This window comes from Corvus kubaryi, unplaced genomic scaffold, assembly GCF_017639235.1.
Source record: "Corvus kubaryi isolate FWS band 111438036 unplaced genomic scaffold, C.kubaryi_AGA036_p1.0 65329, whole genome shotgun sequence".
Taxonomy (NCBI): Eukaryota; Metazoa; Chordata; class Aves; order Passeriformes; family Corvidae; genus Corvus; species Corvus kubaryi.
In genome coordinates, this window is record NW_024581924.1 from 204,825 (window position 1) to 219,232 (window position 14,408).

General features: G+C 45.0%; 2 protein-coding genes across 2 annotated transcripts; one reads left to right on the plus strand and one right to left on the minus strand.

Moving 5' to 3' along the window:
• Positions 1-7,174: 7,174 nt before the first annotated feature.
• Positions 7,175-10,355, minus strand: LOC121673293 (BLOC-1-related complex subunit 6-like). The gene is given in 5 exon segments (XM_042046487.1): positions 7,175-9,789; positions 9,791-9,914; positions 9,916-10,175; positions 10,177-10,242; positions 10,293-10,355. Coding segments are annotated over 5 exon segments (1,122 nt in total). The 3' UTR covers positions 7,175-9,180.
• Positions 10,165-12,921, plus strand: LOC121673296 (proline-rich nuclear receptor coactivator 1-like). Its single transcript, XM_042046491.1, is given in 3 exon segments — positions 10,165-10,667; positions 10,669-10,735; positions 11,333-12,921. Coding segments are annotated over 3 exon segments (822 nt in total). The 5' UTR covers positions 10,165-10,353; the 3' UTR covers positions 11,774-12,921.
• The last annotated feature ends 1,487 nt before the right edge of the window (positions 12,922-14,408 follow it).

Sequence of the window (14,408 nt, forward strand, 5' to 3'; positions counted from 1 at the left end):
AGCTGAAATTCCAGCCAGGCTGAAAAGAGTTTTTATATCTCTAACAGCATAAAATTAAATTCTAAGGCATTAATAGCTGGTTTCAGTGCAACCCTGCTTCTTAACTATGAGGTTCTTTCCTGGGACCAACCCAACCACCAGCGCAAGCAATGCACTTTTGTAGGCTGTGGGTCAACATGATGTAAGTGGTAGCAGCTGCAAGCCCTCCCTGAGCATTTCCCTTATCTCAGCTGAGTGCATGTGGCTGGAACACCCTTTCTTCTCCACAAGAATTCCTCCCTTGTGCTGAGCAACTGTGTGCAGTGGGACATGGCTGGGAATCAATGCAGCCAAAAACCAGACAAGTCTTCTACTCCCTCCTTGCTTTGCTCATCTGGGTGGAGTTCCTCACTCTGTTTTGTGGCTGCACAAGCAGTCTGGATAAACTCAGAGGGAAATGCAGTAGATGAAAAGGAACAAGTGGGCATGGCTTGGGCAGGAAAGGAGCTGTTTGGGCTGCTTTAATGCATGCCTGGCATTGCCATCAAATATCAAAAACAGGGCCTCAGATTTTCTTAGGTTTGTGATCTACCAAGGAAATTGGGTCAGCTTTATGTGTGAAGCTGAACTAATTAAAGTTAGAACTGACATTATTAATCCAGATTTTGAAACAAACATGTCATTTATACTTTACCAGAAAAATGTGGGGGGAATTTTATTGTTGTGTCTCTTCAGATTTGCAATATAGAAAAGATGAAGTTAAAGCCAGGACAGTTCTCACATTACCACAGTCAGCAAACTGTGGTTATATCCCCTGTTGTTCCTGATCGAGCTATGTTTTGTTCCATCTGTTACTGACACCCACTGTCACCATAAAGAAGCTTTTTTTTACCTTTGGGTGGCAAAACTACATGTACAAAAATTGGCAATTGCAGGGGCGAGGGCTACAATGGATAGTTCAATTACATTCATCTTCTGTTTAATGTCAAATACTATTTTCTTCTACGTGAACCGTAACATCCAAAAGTCTGATAAGTAAATGTGTATCCAGTTTTGACAGCATTAATCACCCTAGAGATACAGTAATTTCTGCCATTGAAGGAGACGGTGGTGTGCAGTGAGTACTTGCCCACCCCCCAGATCCACCCCAGCCGATCTGTGGTCATACAGGCAATCTACCACCTGGCCTATTTATTCTTTATTCTGCCTTCTAGAGAAGCAACCTGGAGCCAGGCTTGTAGATCTCCCCGTGGGATCGCTGATCTCTTTCTGCCCTAAGGGCATGCCACTTCTGCAGCAACTCACAAAAACTCTTCTGCAGTGAGAACCCACTTTCAATCACACCTGCTATTGAATAGGTTGCCAAAATACAAGTATTTCAGCCTACTAGCACACTGGCTGAGCCAACACGATGAATAAACAAAGTACATATGTTAATTTACTTTCTTAGAAGTTGTTTAGAACAACAGTGCAACCTAGAAAAAAAGAATCCACTAACCAGGAAGGAAAGCTGGGAATGGAAAAAAGGGCTCAGTAGGAGCATTCCCTGAGGGAACTGTTTAGAACTGAAAAGGGATCAGAAAAAAAAAAGCCTAACACATAAAACAGTGTAACAGAGAAACCCTTTGATATGACTCCCAGTGTTTGCATCATCCAGCTGCCTTTTAATAAAAGTAATACATACTGTTACAGATAGGTTATCTAGCAGGCAGAAGTGACAAGTCATGCTGCTGTATGTGTATCATGCATGTGTAATGCAATGTTACGTTCAACCCAGAAACTTTTGTTTCCCAGGTGTTGTGCAAATGGATATCAGCAAGATACTTAATTCAAAGTCTCATTTATGGATTGGTAGAGAAACAAATATAGTTTTGTCCCAGTCTTGTTTTGTCTGTTAGCCAAGCTGAACCATTTCTGAGACAAAGTACTGACCCTTATCTTGAAGCATAGCTCATAAATAATCAAGGACAAAGAGCAAGCACATGGGATTTCACAACCTTAAATGCTGATGAATGAATGCTGCAACCAAAAATTCTTACAGTGCTATGTAAATCCCAGTAGTCATCAACAAGTTACACAATTTTTCTGGTTTATATTAACACATAAGGGAAACATGTTCTCCTACTTTGCTGAATGTCCCAATCAGTTACCTCACTGTTCAGTTAAAGTGTAAGAAACAGACCCTAGCATTTGGTTGGACTGAAGTCTTTGCAATCATTGCTGATAGGTATTTTAATAAAAAAATTGTACATACTTACTAGGATCTGCAAAGCTGACCATTATTAAAACCTGAATTTTAACAACTTTTAAGCTTGACTTTTTACAGCTATTCAACCCAGTACAGCCCAACATTAACTCTTGTTTTGAAACAGATGTTTTATCACTTACGTAGAATTAGTCCTTTTGTCATGACTTGCATTTTTCCATTGTCTGTGCAGCGTGGAAAATATGAATAATCTTGTTAAAAAGGAACTGATTTGCCATACTAAAGTATGTACACATGATTCTTGGTGAACAAAAGAAAGGAACTGCTTTGGCATATCCTGTACTCCAAACATTCCGTCCCATCTTTTTTTACCACTATTTCTTTCCAAGGTTTGTTGCAAGTAGTAAGTTTAACACATCCCATTGGGTTTCATAACTTCCACAAAAATATATCCAGCTCTTTGTAAAGTCAGCAAGAGCCCTGTGTGAATGCATGCCAAAATGAAGGCAGGGAGACCAGAATTTCATTTAGCAGTAGATTTACTACAGTATTTACTTAATCTTTCTACTATTAAAAAGAAAAACAATATGGTTTGCTTTGGGGTCTTGCACATACTGCATCACCTCACCATGTCACGTACTATTTGGTATTGTATAACCCCATCCTCGGGAGCCTATGTAAGTAGCAGGTGATTGATTTGCACCTCTCTTACCAGATACATCACAGCATTCACAGTTTTTTTGCAAGTAGTTTGTAATTTGTATTTGCATTTGTTGGCATATTATTAAAATAGATTGGAACCAAAGAATAAGACCTCACTCTCTCCAAATACAGATGTTTAATTTTTCTATTATGCCTCCTGTTTAATACAATTATCTGCTATATATGTAGTTTCTGACTTCCCAGTGCCTGAGTTTGATTTTAAAGCAAGACAGTTGGTGGTGGCTATTCTGGATACAAGAAGCATTGCAGAAGACAGCAGCAAAGAATTATAGAAAAACAAAGTGTAAGGTAATTTACTGTGACATTTTGAAAGATAAAGAACTGGATGACGTCAAAAGAGAATAGGTCAGGTAGGCAGCAGAAGCCTTGGCCAGGACCTGCAGATAACCATTTGGAATTGGAGGCAAACAGGAATGAAAAACAACAAGGGCAGCTAAAAGAGGACATAACTGAGCTAATAAGAAGGCTGGTGCCTTGCCAGCACGATAACACAGATGCAGTAAGTCATGCAACTGAAGACAAGAGATAAGTGGGATCAAAGAATAGCACTGAAAACTGATGAGGTCCAGAACAAGGTTTTGCCAGGGGAAATGGGGTACAGCTGATGGCTGTCGAAAATGGTGAACGGGGTGGGGGAGGGAGGGGGGTAGGGACACAGTTGTGACTTTCCAGTTCCTCTCAGCAGACAAAAGAAAGCAGATGGCATCGGAGCAGGAGAGATGAAAGGTTTGCAGTTGCACATCTCTTTCTTTAAAGAGGGAAACAAAACCAAACTAGATCGGTATCACCAACTATAAATGGCATGCAGGAAGAGTTTTGGAAAATGGAAAATCACAATGTTGCTCAGTGGCGAGAAACTCCCCTCCCCTTCCAGCTGAGGACACGTCACTGGAAAAGTCCCAGTCTGGGAAAAAAAAAAATCCACTGAGTAAACGAATTGCATAGGCAGTGAAAACAGAAAGCGGAACAAAGCCAAATGACACTTTGACTTTAAAGGAGTTTATTTTCAGGTTAGCATTTCCTTGAGTGGCATCAGCTCAAGTTCAGACAAGAAAAATCTCATTAGAGTGAAAATGGCTGGTAAACTTCACTGCTGATATTAGGTCATCAAAAGAAAGCTCACTTATTAAAAATCTAAGATTTCAGCCTGGGAGTTTTTGAATTTTCTGCTACTGAGTATAGTAAAATGATCCCACTGACAAACCAGACACCCAGGATTGGGCAAGTTTGTGGAATTTTTTTCCCCTTAATTTACATGTATTTCTAGGCAAAGAAAGTGTCCTTAACGAAACCCCTCCTAACAACTCACTGGGTATAGCTCTTTGTCTTGCAAGCAAGTTCAGTGGTGAGAATTTTTCCAGCATTGTCTATAAAGAAAACAAGGAAAAAACATCCTTGGTGACCCTGAGACAAGAAATAGAGTGTTGGATGAAACTCTCAGATTCTTACCTCTCTAATTAGCATTCATAAAAATAAAAATACTGACATAAATTATTACCCTTCTCTGATAAAAATCTACTTTCAACAAAGGTACTTCATAATTAATCACAGCAATGTTAACTCAAATTCTGGAAACAATTACAGTGACAGCACTTTGTGGCTGTAATCTAGGAAAATAATCAAGATAATTTTACCTCTGCTTTTCTGTTCTCCCACTTAATGAGTGCTGCTGCATCCTGGCCAATGCATGTGATAGTCCAACCCTGCTAAGCAAACAATAGCTGCCAGTTGTGCAAATGTTGCACAAGATGAGACTGCCCCATCTCCAACCCTACCAATATTATAATAAAAACGTAGTATTTTCTTTAAACGCACGTTCTCTTTAAGTCTCATCAGGACTCAACGCTACTGCATGAGTAATCTCAAGAATGTTATCCTTGACAGCCAATAACTATTACTTTTTTTGAAACTGCCAACCTATTCACATTCTCTCAGACTTGGGAGGAGGATCAATTAAGAGTCTTTGGGTGAAGAGGTTATGAGTCTTTTGTTTGTTGTATGGCTTCTAATGTGTATAAATAGAAGAAAGGAACCAGAACTGCAAGAAGGTTTCAAATTTTGATTCTTTATCATATTTCCTGTTATAAGAGTAATGTTACTGCTGTCGCAACAGGGGGCACAAGAATCTTGACTGCTAAGGGGGAAGCTCAGGGCTCAAGTCCATTGATCACATCTCTAATTTTGGAGCTTCAAACAACAGAGAGCAACAATGACAAAAGCTTTCCCGAGGCACCAAGCTGAAGGGGCAAACAGGAAATTCAGTCGCGTTTCAATTCCTGCATCTGATGCAATTACTGCATTAAGCTTTCTAAAAGAGAAGTGTCATGAATTTTCCCTGTGTGCTCTTACATGCATTGCAGGAGGTTCCAGGATGGGGAACGGGTGGGGACAATGCCAGAAGTACAGACAATGCTCACAAAAATGTACTAATTGGACTAATTTATAATTTTTATAGGAATGTTCCTTTCTCAAAGTAATTTTCGGGCAATAAAAGCAGGTTGTAACAGCATCGTAAACATGATCTGCTGTTCTTTAAAAGTTGTTTTTTTCATGAGTACACACTAGAGTTGATCAGGACAAGGTAGCGTGGCATCTGACAGCCAGAACCTGTCTTATGCTGGACGACACCTATTCCAAGAGGTATCTGTCTTAACACACTTTTCAGTTTTGGCTAAAACAGTTTGCTAGAAGAATTGATCTTACTCCTCTGGAGAGCTGTTGATAATTTGGAAGCTTTGCAATTTTTTGTCTTCTGGTAGTACAACCATGCTGTTTGAAACCATTTCAAAATAGTTGCATCTGTAATGCTAAGAGGTTTGCTCTTGGATTCAACTCATATGCTGCTCCTCACATTCATGGCAGTAAGTACCACCAAAAAGCTGCATATTGCACCCAAAAATCTTGTGTATTTTAGATACAAGACACACATAAAGTTGATGTATTTACTTATTGAACATTTGATGCAGTTAAGCAACACTGGAAAAAAGTCTTAAAGGTGAAATGTCAGTGAAGTTCATTCTTGCTTTGTGTTACCAGGTTTTTTCTCAGCTGTAGTAAGGTTTTATCCGGTAAAGCTTCTTTAAATAGCACAGATATGGAACTGGATCAGAGTCAGGGAATATAAAACCTTACAAAGGGAAGACTAAAAAATGTACTGAATGAAGCAGAACCAACCATAATTTCATCAGAAAAAGGATTTCCACAGTCAGATCTTACACTCTAAAAAGAACATTATCAGACTAAGCTAATTCCTAATGGAGTCACTGGTGGTTCTCAGAGCAGAGAACATTATTCCTAGTCCACAGCTAATTCTGCATCTGGCTTTGCTTAGCGCTACGCACATCATTATATTTTGTTAATTTTCTTCCCTGACCTTGCCCTTCTTGTTACAATGAAAGTTCACTTGGCAGCTAAGGAAAACAACCAATTTTAAAACTGAATGACTAAGCAAGAAAATATATGAAAGCTATTCGAAGGTCTTGGAAAACCCAAATGTGGTTTTACACTGCTCATCCACAGATTAAGCAAAAAAGTCTAAAAGAACCTGAAAGTTTTCACTCTCAACACCTAAAAGCTGGAAAGTGCTAAAATTAACACAGAATATGCAGAAGAAAGCCTGAACTAGGATCAAAAGGGCAGTACAGAAGTGTATGGCTGCAGAAGGACCAGCTTCACCAGAAGCTACAGAGCTGCACGTAGCTCACAGGCAGTTCACATGGGATTTCAAGGGCAGGGCTGGCACTGGAGCTCCGCTGACAAAGACGCTGGCAAGTATCACTATTCCTGCAGCAATGGAGGGCAGCATGGACAGCAGGGCTGGAAACCACAGCAGCCATGTGGTTACAAAGTGGTATCGATTGTGGGGGCACAGCACAGGCTGACATCATTTCAGCTGTGCCTGCCCCAGGGATGGCAAATGTACAGGGCAGACACCAGGGAACAGGAGCCACTTCAACAAGTTCAGTTAAATCTGCCCTTCAAAAAAGCTGATGTGTTCAGAAAAATATTAAAAAACCAAACCCAAACAGCATAATTACTGCTTTCTTCATGCTTGCAATTCAGTAGTCAGTCATTCCTTTTTCATCACATGAATGACATCACTGTCAGAAATTATTGCCTGAGGACCTAGACTGAAACCAGGTCTGCAATCACATTAAAAGGTCTTTGTGCAGATGCAGGAGCAGAATCTAAATTAGCTTTCAAATTATTTTCCCAAATAAGAAACATAATAAGTGAAACACTTCAACAACAACTAATCACTAACAATTAAAAACATAAAAGTAGTAACTTTATTCTACAGACTTGACAATTTTAGTAGGGAATTAGCATTGAATGAAGATGACTGCAAATGAAACACTATCAAAATCAAAAGTGTACTGAAACACTTTAAAGGCTTCACCTTAACTTGTGTGAGTGAAGAGCAGCTGTACATATGTGGCTACACAAATAAGCTTGCAGGTCTTTCCTGTACATTTCAACAGTACTCACAAATTGCGCAAGATCAACCTTTGGTGTTCACTCTTGGCATTAACCAAACACACTTAGCAAAACTACTGCATTTGCATAACAGACAAGTTCAAACTTTCCCAGGAGTAACAAAACTATTAAAAGTACAGCTGTTGCTGTGGTGTTAAGGAATCTTTAGTGTCTTCTAGGCCCATGGGATGCAGCAGCAGTTAAATTCTTTTTTTCTCCCTTAAGTTCTGTTAGGCCTCTGGTCCCCTTCTGGAGCCACAGCTACTCCCCAGCAGACAGTACCAGAGAGCCCTACCGTGGCACAGCCCACTTCCAGACTTCTCCTGTTGCTATGGCTACAAGGCCACACATGAAATACACCCCTATGCTGAGGGAAAGACATGGCTGTGCCGAGGGGTTCAAAACAGGCCAGAGACTGGCATCATGCAAACCAGAGTGGCATTAACATGAATTATTTTGTTACAATTCACTATTGTCTGCATGCAGAAGCACGGGGTATCACAGTGTCTATCCCTCACTCGGTGTTTTTAATGAGATGATGGTGAGGCAGCAGGTCTGCCCATCATGAACCTGTCTGCTCTTCAACCACAGGTACAGGACTTGAGCAGTATTTCCGGCTACCTTAATTCCAAGTTTTTTAGGAGCCACTGGTCACCAAAAGCACCATTACACTTACACAAGGTCACAGTGATCGTTTCTCTGCTGAATCTTGTTACAGGGACATTTGTGTCCTAAATGGATTGCTAAGAGCATCACCTAAGAGGCTTGTTGCATAGGAACCTTAGCGAGTAGAGAATTCAGCTACTCTCAGGTCTCAGAGGAAACACTCACTGATACAGCAAAATCATTTCTGCACAGTGATGCATATACAAAAGCTTCAAGTTATATAAATAAATTATTCCAAAGCAGTCATTTTATGTCAGTCATACACCCACGTAATGTCATCATGTATTCATATTCCTCATGTAATTAGGTATTTTCCCAAGTGGAAAGAAAAAAAACCCCAACAACAAAAAAAGCAAACCACAAAATAACAGGATCATTTCACAGTGATGCCATTTAAACTTTTACACTGTGAAAACTGTAAAGATTGATAGAGGCAAAGCACATTTCATCTGAAGGCTTTTATTTAGAACTTTGTTTATGGATTTGTTCTAATCTGAATCTCCATTATATTCCATGGATTTTATATTCTTCTCGGAAAACAAGTGTCTTGGCTACAAGTATTAAATTTACTCTTATCTTAAAACTGTGTCCTGTAAGAAACAGCGGTGTTCTGCGAGTTTATCTGCTGAAACAGCATAGGTGGCAATTACTCTTCAGACACCAAATCAACTACAAATAAGCACATATGCCTGTAAGCATCAAGCAGGTACTCACAAAAATTTTGAACTTGATTTAAAAAAAAAAATTAACAGCTATCTTTAATTAAGACTGATTAGTCTCTCTTAGCCCTCAATAAATAGAAAGCGTAAGGCATGTGGAATCCAAATTCTTTAATGGAGCTGAAGCTAAAAAGCACCATCTGCCATTTACCCCGCGGTTTTCAACCGGGACGTTTTCCTTCATGGGCCGCAAAAATTTCCCTTCCTCCAGATCAACACAGGCGATCTGGCCACTGATGCCGGCAGGTCACGCACGGGGGACAGCGAGCAAGGATGTGCAGATGAGAGCTGCGGACGCCGTGAGCGGTGGGGCCGCCGGAGAGAGAGCATCAACCCCAAACCCCCGCTGCCGGCACGGGAGGGGCGGCGGCGAGGCCGCGGTTCTCCATCCAGCACCGGCGGCGGGAGCAGCTACTTGCAGAGGCCCTCCAGCCGCTCCAGCGTGCCTTTCATATCACGGATGCGCTTTGCCAGGGCGGGCACGGGCTGCATGGCGCGGTCCAGCTCCTCGCAGCGCGCCACCAGTGCGTACATGGCGCGGATGCTGAGGTCGGCCGCCTCGCCCAGGCTCTCCACGCCGTCGCGGTAGGTCTGGATGCATCCGACGCTGAGCGCCGTCAGCGCCTGCAGCCCGCAGTGCACGTTCCGCAGCAGCTCGTCCACCTGCGCCGCCACCTGCCCGGCCAGGGCCACCACGTCCTGCAGCGCCCCGGGGTCGATGGCGGGTATGGAGGACCCGCCGGCCCCCGCCGGAGGCTCGCCCCGCGGGGCGCCGCTTAGCCGGATCCGCCGCTCCAGGTTGTTGGCTACAAACTGGGTGAGGCCCCCCTCGCGCAGCACCGTCCCCTCCAGTTCCAGGGCGCTCGCCAGCGTCGCCCGCCGCCCTTCCGGCAGCTGCCGCCCCGCCGCCGCCGGCCCTCCGCCGCCAGCCAGGCTGAGCGCCTCCAGGCTCCGCTCGTCCCGCCCCCGCCCCTCCGGCGGCGCGGCGGCCGAGCCAGGCTCCTCCATGGCGAACGACGCGTGCCCAGCCGCCGCCACCGCCCACCGGGGGACGCGCCGACGCCTGTTTACGTCTCCCGCGATTGGCTGCGGGGCGCGCGGGGCTGTGGCCTCGGCTGCCCGTGAGGATCCCGATTGGCCGGCGGAGCGCCGCCCGCCTGCCGCGCACTGCGAGCCCGTGACTCGCAGCCGGGGGCGTGCCCGCCCGGATGGGGCGGCCCCAGGGGAGGCGTGGCCCCGAGTGCTTGTGTCGCTTCCGATTGGCTGGAGCGGGGGCAGAGAGGCCGCCGCTCCGCCGCGATTGGTGGGTCGCTGCGGGGAGGGGCGGTGCTGGCGCCATCAGCGCACGGCGGTTGGCGCGGGGGCGGAAGTGGGCGGGTCGCGCCCGGGTAACAACACTGGGACGCCGCTGGCAGCTCCCCTCACTCCCCCGCCATGTTCTCCTAGCGGCTGCTCTGGTTGTGCTACCACTTCCTCAGCCCGTCACAAAGCCCGGGCAGACCCTCCCCAGCAACCCGACCTACTCGTCCCTGCCTGGGCTCGACCCCCTCTCCCCGGCACAATTCTGGGTACCCACGTTCCACCATGGTCACCACCACGGCGCCGCCGCCCTTCCTGGCTCGGATCTCGGCGGGCACCGAAGACCCACGGCGGCTGCCGCCCTCCGCCCTGCTCCAACGCCTCCGGCGCGGGGATAGCAACTGCGAGAACCAGCCCAGCTGCTGCCTGGCGGGCCCGGGGGGCAGCGCCCGCCCGGCGCTGAAGAGGGTGCGGCGGAGGAAGGGAAAGATCCGGCCCGGCCCCGCAGGGCTCCTGCCCAGCCGCTACCAGCAGTACCAGCAGCACCGCGCCGGGCTGGGGAGAAGGACCCCGCTGGGAACCGACCTGGTGACGGACGCCCCCCCCGGAGGAGCCCCCCGCGCCTGCCCCCTCGAGACCCGCGCCCGGCAAACCCCTCAGGAAGGAGGTAAAGACGGGGCTGCGCTACTTCTCCTCACTTCTCTGTTCCTCCTCAGCCCTCTGCCGGTGCCCGGTGAGCCAGGCGACCGCTTTCCCATTCTCTCGGAGTGGTGGGGGGGGGGGACAGCGAGCGGGGCGCCCCCTCCTCGCGCCCCCTCAGAGCGGTGAGGGGGGGCCCGGGGGGAGGGCGGCAGAGTTTCCGTTACGCTCGGACGGGGCGGGGCGGGGCTGAGAGGCGAACCGCGGGCGGCGATTGGTTGCCCGGCGCCCACCAATGGGCGCCCGGCGCTGCGCCCCAGCAACAAGCCGGATTTAGCCCTGCCGCTGGCTGCGCGCCAGCCCCGCCCCGCGCCCGCTGAAGGCGGGACGTGCGTGGCGTGCAGCGCCCCATGGCGGCCGGGGGGGGGTCCGCGCCCTCAGGCCGCCCGTGCCGGCCGAGCGGTGGAATGAGCCGTGAGATAAGCGAGGAATAGCGGGGAGAAGGCTTTTCAGTACTCCTCCGCGTGCCTGAGATGGCCCCCGGCGCCCCACCAAGTGTCGGGGTCGGTGAGCGAACGCAGAGGAGAGGGCTCGTGCTTGACGTGACTATTCTTTGTCTCCGCAGTTCTTAAAAAACAAGATGGGAAAGACAGAGAAGGCGGCCGTCCCCTACGGCCAGCCCGTTCACAGCTTACATCTGTGTGAACAACCAAAGATTAACAGGCAGAAGAGTAAGTGTAACACGCCAGTGACGAAGATCGCCTCGGCGAAAAAGATCGAGAACTTTTGGCAGGATTCTGTGTCGCCGGAAATAGTTCAGAAGCAGGAGAAAAAGCCACTTAAAAACACAGAGAACTTCAGAAATGCCAAGTCCAAGAAACCTATCACCCTAAATGAAGTGAGCCAAAAAGAAAATTACGCTGGGGCAAAGTTTAGTGACCCACCATCTCCCAGCGTCCTTCCAAAGCCTCCCAGCCACTGGGTGGGTGGCACAGCTGAACTATCTGACCAAAACAGGGAGTTGATGGCAGTCCATTTGAAAACTCTCCTAAAAGTTCAAGCGTAGTTTCCAAGATCTCTTGAGTAATTGGCAAAGAAAACTCCATCCAGGAAACTTAAACATGCCTTGTTGCAACAGAAATTGCAAAAGACTGTCAAGTCTTACCACATTTAAAAAAAAAATACTTGTATTATATTTTTTATGGTTGTGTAAATAGTGTACATCTTGTATTATGTGTATATTCTTGTTCATACTTTGAGAGGTACATTTTAGTTTTGTTATGAAAGGATGTATTTTGCACTGCCTGATTGGTAGATGTCTTGTATATAAAAAATGGACAATTTTACGTGTGTGCTTGACACGTGAAGACTTGACTTGCTTTGCACAAGGTAATGAAAATTTTGGAAGGAGACTACAGCTTTCTGATTAAGGTTCCAGATCAAATGTGAATGTTCTATTCATGCACTACTGACAATAGTTTTACATTCTGTCTCCCAATCAAGTATAAACATGGAATTTTCATACAAATGTGAAGTTTTGTCCTCTGCTCTGGAAACTATCTGGGATTCCTGTTCATCTGTTTGTTTTTAAAATTAACTGGAATTTGACTGAAATTCCAACCCACCAATTTGAGCACTGCTGATTTCTTTAAAGAAGTAAAAAAAAAAAAAAAACCAAAAAAAAAACCACAAAAAAAACAAACCAAAAACAGAAAAAAAAGAAGGAAAGAGCAGAGCTTTCTGCCTAAAATCCAATTGGTCACTAAAAAATTAAATAAAACAATTTGGCCTCCCCTTAAGCATGTCTCTGTTTTTCTTTGAGTGTGTGTCTGTTAATTCAAGTATGTGAATTTACATTGATTGCCTTTTAGTGCATTACTAGAAATACTTTGTCTTTTAACTGAATCAGGCAAAATTAAGAGATTAAATAGCTCACTAAGAATTCCTTGTGTTTAAAAAAAAGGTCACGTTTGTGATGAGTCGTTTTAGGTTTGTTGAAAATTGAGATTTCAAGCAAATTGGGCAGTAAGATATTCATACTGATGCGGAAATGCTCCTTAAATGTTTTCATAGTAAGTTGCTATTAAACTAGTTAACACTGAAAAGTAGCAATGGCAGAAAATGAATGGAGCAAGTTGAATTTTGTATTTTTCACCAGATTTGTCTCTTGCTCATAGTTACGCTGGAAAATACATTCCCCTGACTTAAAATTAAGGAGTTGTATTGTGGATTAGTCTGACAGGCATGTTGAGGAGGTAACAAATTTACAGTTACTTTCCTAATCTAGTGTTTAAATAAGATTGATAGACTAGGAAATGTGAAATTTACAGTATCCTCCAGTATCCTAGGAAGGGTACATGGGAAGAAATGCCTGTTGTCTCCAGCTGAGATGGCTCTGCAGTGTGAATGGTGTCCGCAGAGATACAGATTAAGCAGCGTTAGGTGTGTTCACGCTGCATGGGCTGCAGCTTCTGTCCGGAGCATCACTTCATTCCATGCGGGGCAATTGGCAGGATTCATTAGTACAGTCCTGAAATGAGGTTGGTCAAAAGCTCAAAAACCAAGGCAGGACTTTTTGGCTTGCTTATAGACATCGGTTATGTAGTTGCAAAATTAGGCTATTTAACTATAGATGTTCTAAATTAAGAGTTGGTACAAAATTTTTGTTCACCCCAAAGAATTAGAGATTCACTGTCTTGCAAAAAAGACCATATTTGATGTACTTGAGGTCAATGTGTGGCTTCAACAACCCAGTTTCCTGCCTAATCTAAATACTCCATAACTTAGTGTCCCCATCTTCTCTTCTAAAAATGAACAAAGCTCCTGGTTTTTTGTTTGTGGGATTTTTTTTTAAATGAACAGTGTTAGGGCAAAGAAAAATTCCACTGGAATCTTGCCGAGGATGACTCAAGGGCACTCTAAGTCCCAGTTTGCTATATTTGGTAAATGCTGTATTGATCAGCCGTTGTGCTTTTTTTTACCCCGTTTTTTGCTTTTGCCTGAGTGTCACCCGAGTGCAAAGCAAAATGCTTTAACAATTGCCCATAGCTTTAGGCAGTGGTTAATTTTGTCGGGTCACCGTGAATCTTGCTAACTAGCTTGACAAGAGGGAGTTTCCATCAGCCCTGTGGGTGGGTTGGCATTATTTAGAAGGAGGTGCCCTTTTTCCCCATGATTATTATCTCATTAAATGTCACACACCTCTTTGTTCCTGCCCTGATTTGCCAAGACATCTCTCAGGGTTAAAGAACTCGTTAAATGTTAATTGCCAATAGTTCTCATCTCCTCAGTTAATTCTTTCCAAGCTGGTGGTTGAGACTTGGGAAGTGTTGAAAACTTAAAACCTGCCATACCTTGTTGGACCATAAAGGGTAAGGTGACAATCTGGTCTTCCTAAATGATAGGTAAAAACCCAAAGCTTATTTAGAACACGTCTGTTTCAATGATCTGGCAGAAGTGTTGGGGCACTTCATGTTTCTGTCTTCCTGAGATCTTTGGGCTGAGCCCCTTCCTGCACAATGGACTGATTTGTGTATTAGGCCTAAGTGCAATGTGCACTTCAACATGACCACCTGAAAATCAGAACGTGGTAATTTTTTAGGACCATATTCTGCACTTCATTTGTCACTTTCCTGCTTTTTTTCCTTTATGTTTCTACAATATCATCTTATGGGGATTTTTACTCTCAAGATTTCCTTCAC